This window comes from Martes martes, assembly GCF_963455335.1.
Source record: "Martes martes genome assembly, chromosome: 5".
Lineage (NCBI taxonomy): Eukaryota > Metazoa > Chordata > Mammalia > Carnivora > Mustelidae > Martes > Martes martes.
The window spans coordinates 12,845,071-12,847,538 of record NC_137892.1 but is presented as its reverse complement, the minus strand read 5'-3'; the positions used below and the strand labels follow the sequence as shown (position 1 = coordinate 12,847,538).

General features: G+C 49.5%; 1 protein-coding gene across 1 annotated transcript; it reads left to right on the top strand.

The window, feature by feature from the left end:
- LOC308342690 (putative olfactory receptor 2W6) lies at nt 1-954 on the top strand (the record flags this gene model as incomplete). Its single annotated transcript, XM_080803259.1, has 1 exon — nt 1-954. The coding sequence occupies one exon, from the start codon at nt 1-3 to the stop codon at nt 952-954; it is 954 nt and encodes a 317-aa protein (XP_080659385.1).
- Between the last annotated feature and the right edge of the window lie 1,514 nt (nt 955-2,468).

The window sequence follows — 2,468 nt, the reverse complement described above, 5'->3', positions numbered from 1 at the left end:
ATGGAAAGAAGTAACGCGAGCTCTGGAGGAGACTTCATTCTGCTGGGGTTCTCTGACCGCCCAAAGCTGGAGACCATTCTGTTTTTCATTAACACAGTTTTTTACCTTCTGGCTGTGGCGGGGAACTCGACCATCATCTTTCTCTCCCTGGTGGACCCTCGACTGCACTTGCCTATGTACTTCTTCCTTTGCAATCTGTCCCTCCTGGACCTCTGCTACACGACTAGCAGCATACCTCAGATGCTGGTCAACCTCTGGGGGCCACGCAAGACCATCACTTATGTAGGTTGTGTTGTCCAACTCTTTGCTTTCCTGTCTGTGGGGGGCACTGAGTGCATTCTCCTTTCAGTCATGGCCTATGACCGCTTTGTGGCTGTTTGCAAGCCACTCCACTACATGGCCATCATGCACCCACAGTTGTGCCTGCAACTGGCAGCCTTTGCCTGGCTCAGTGGGATCGCCAACTCCGTGCTCATGTCCCCACTGACCATGACCCTGGGGCGCTGTGGCCAGCGCCGCATCAACCACTTCGTGTGTGAGATGCCAGCCATCATCCGCATTTCCTGTGTGGACACCAGCCGCGTTGAAGGCTTAGCTTTCTTCCTGGCCATCCCCATCGTGCTGGTGCCTCTCACCATGATCCTCGTGTCCTACGGCTACATTGCAGCTGCGGTTGCACGCATCCGGTCTGCAGCCGGGAGGCGCAAGGCTTTCAACACCTGCTCTTCTCACATGGCGGTGGTGTCCCTGTTTTACAGCAGCATAATCTACATGTACATGCAGCCTGGGAATGTGGCCAGCCAGGACCAGGGCAAGTTCCTCACACTCTTCTACTGTCTAGCGACCCCCACTCTGAATCCTTTCATCTACACGCTGAGAAACAAAGACGTGCAGGGGGCCGTGCGCAAGGTTCTCGGGAAAGACAGTGGCGCATTGGGCACGGGAGCGCACTGAGGGAGGCTGGCCTCCCAGCGCTCAGGTGCTTCGGGTCCGGGGAGACTGAGGTGCTCCAGAGCAGGGACGGTGCGCAGGGTGGCGCACAGACGCTGAAGTGTGGGTGCAGCGGGTCTACTCTCTTTCAGGAGTCCTAAAGCAGTGTCTCTGCTTGTGGGGGCTGGACAGAACCCCTGTCCTTCCAGGCGACAGAGTTAACCGCGGGAGATAGTGTGCTGGGGGAATGGGGATGCTACTTCCTCTCTGCTCAGTGGGGACAGGCATGACTTGTGGCTCGGATTCCAGGGGCCTGTAATGTCACTCCCAAATCAGCCATCAGGGAAGAGACAGCGGGGTTGAAGAAGTGTGCGCGCGTGTGTGAGGGCGAGACTGGGGTGCTGACGGTCAATAGTTCCGGTCCATAAACCCTTTTAGTACAAAAGTTCTAGACCCTCCTGGAGATGGTGCTGTTACTTCTGCAGGCTGATGTTGCCTGCTAACTCCGGCCCTGCGCAAGTAATGTGTAGCTGCTTCTCCAACAACAGTGGTTATTTAAAATTTCAAGTCCTATGACACTTGTCGATCTAAATTAAGTCAGCTTAATGAGCATTCAAGGCAACTAGCATTTAAAAGTTAGTTGGGTTAACATGAAAGGGAATAGAACATTTCAGAGATGATTCCATAAGGTAGGGCAAGTCAGTTGTGTATGTGTGTGTCAAATGTTTTCCTTACAGTGAACCATTGACACAGAAGTTTGAAGGTCACTGCCTTAAAGAGTCTTTACTGGAACAAGCTCCCAAGCAGACAATACATCTGTAGTGAGGGGAAAAAAAATAGGGATAGAATTATTTTTTCCTAAATACTCTTAAAAAAGTTTTTAAATTTCAGTTTACAGTATAATAATAGTTTCAAGTGTAGAATTTAGTGATGCATCACTTCCATACAATAGCCAGTGATCAAAAGTGCCCTCCTCCATCACCTGTTTTTCCCATCTCCCACCCTGCCCCTCTAGTGACCATCAGTGTGTTATCTAGAGTGAAGAGTCTGGTTCTTGATTTGTCTCTTTCTCCTCTTTTCCCTCTGCTCATCTGTTTTGTTTCTTAAATTCCCATGAGTGAGATCATACAGTATTTGTCTTTCTCTGACTGACTTAACATAATACCCTCTAGCTTCATCCACATCCTCGTGCTTCCATACAACACCTGGTGTTTATCACAAGTGCACTCCTTAATGCCCATCACCCGTTTAACCCATCCCCCAACCCCTGCCCCTCTGGTCACCATCAGTTTTTTCTCTGCAGTTAAGAGTTTGTTTCTTGGTTTACCTCTCTCTCTTTCTCTCTCTCTAGGGATACCATTCTTACTAATTGAATTAATGATCTGAAGGTCACAGAAGGAGATAGTGGTGTGGGAGCATGTGGACAGGAATGGACAGCTGCACAGTATGAAAGAGTTTGCTAGGATAAATGATGATCATGGTGAGGATGATGATGCTAATTATGATGAAAATGAATCTGTACTTCATTAACTCATGTA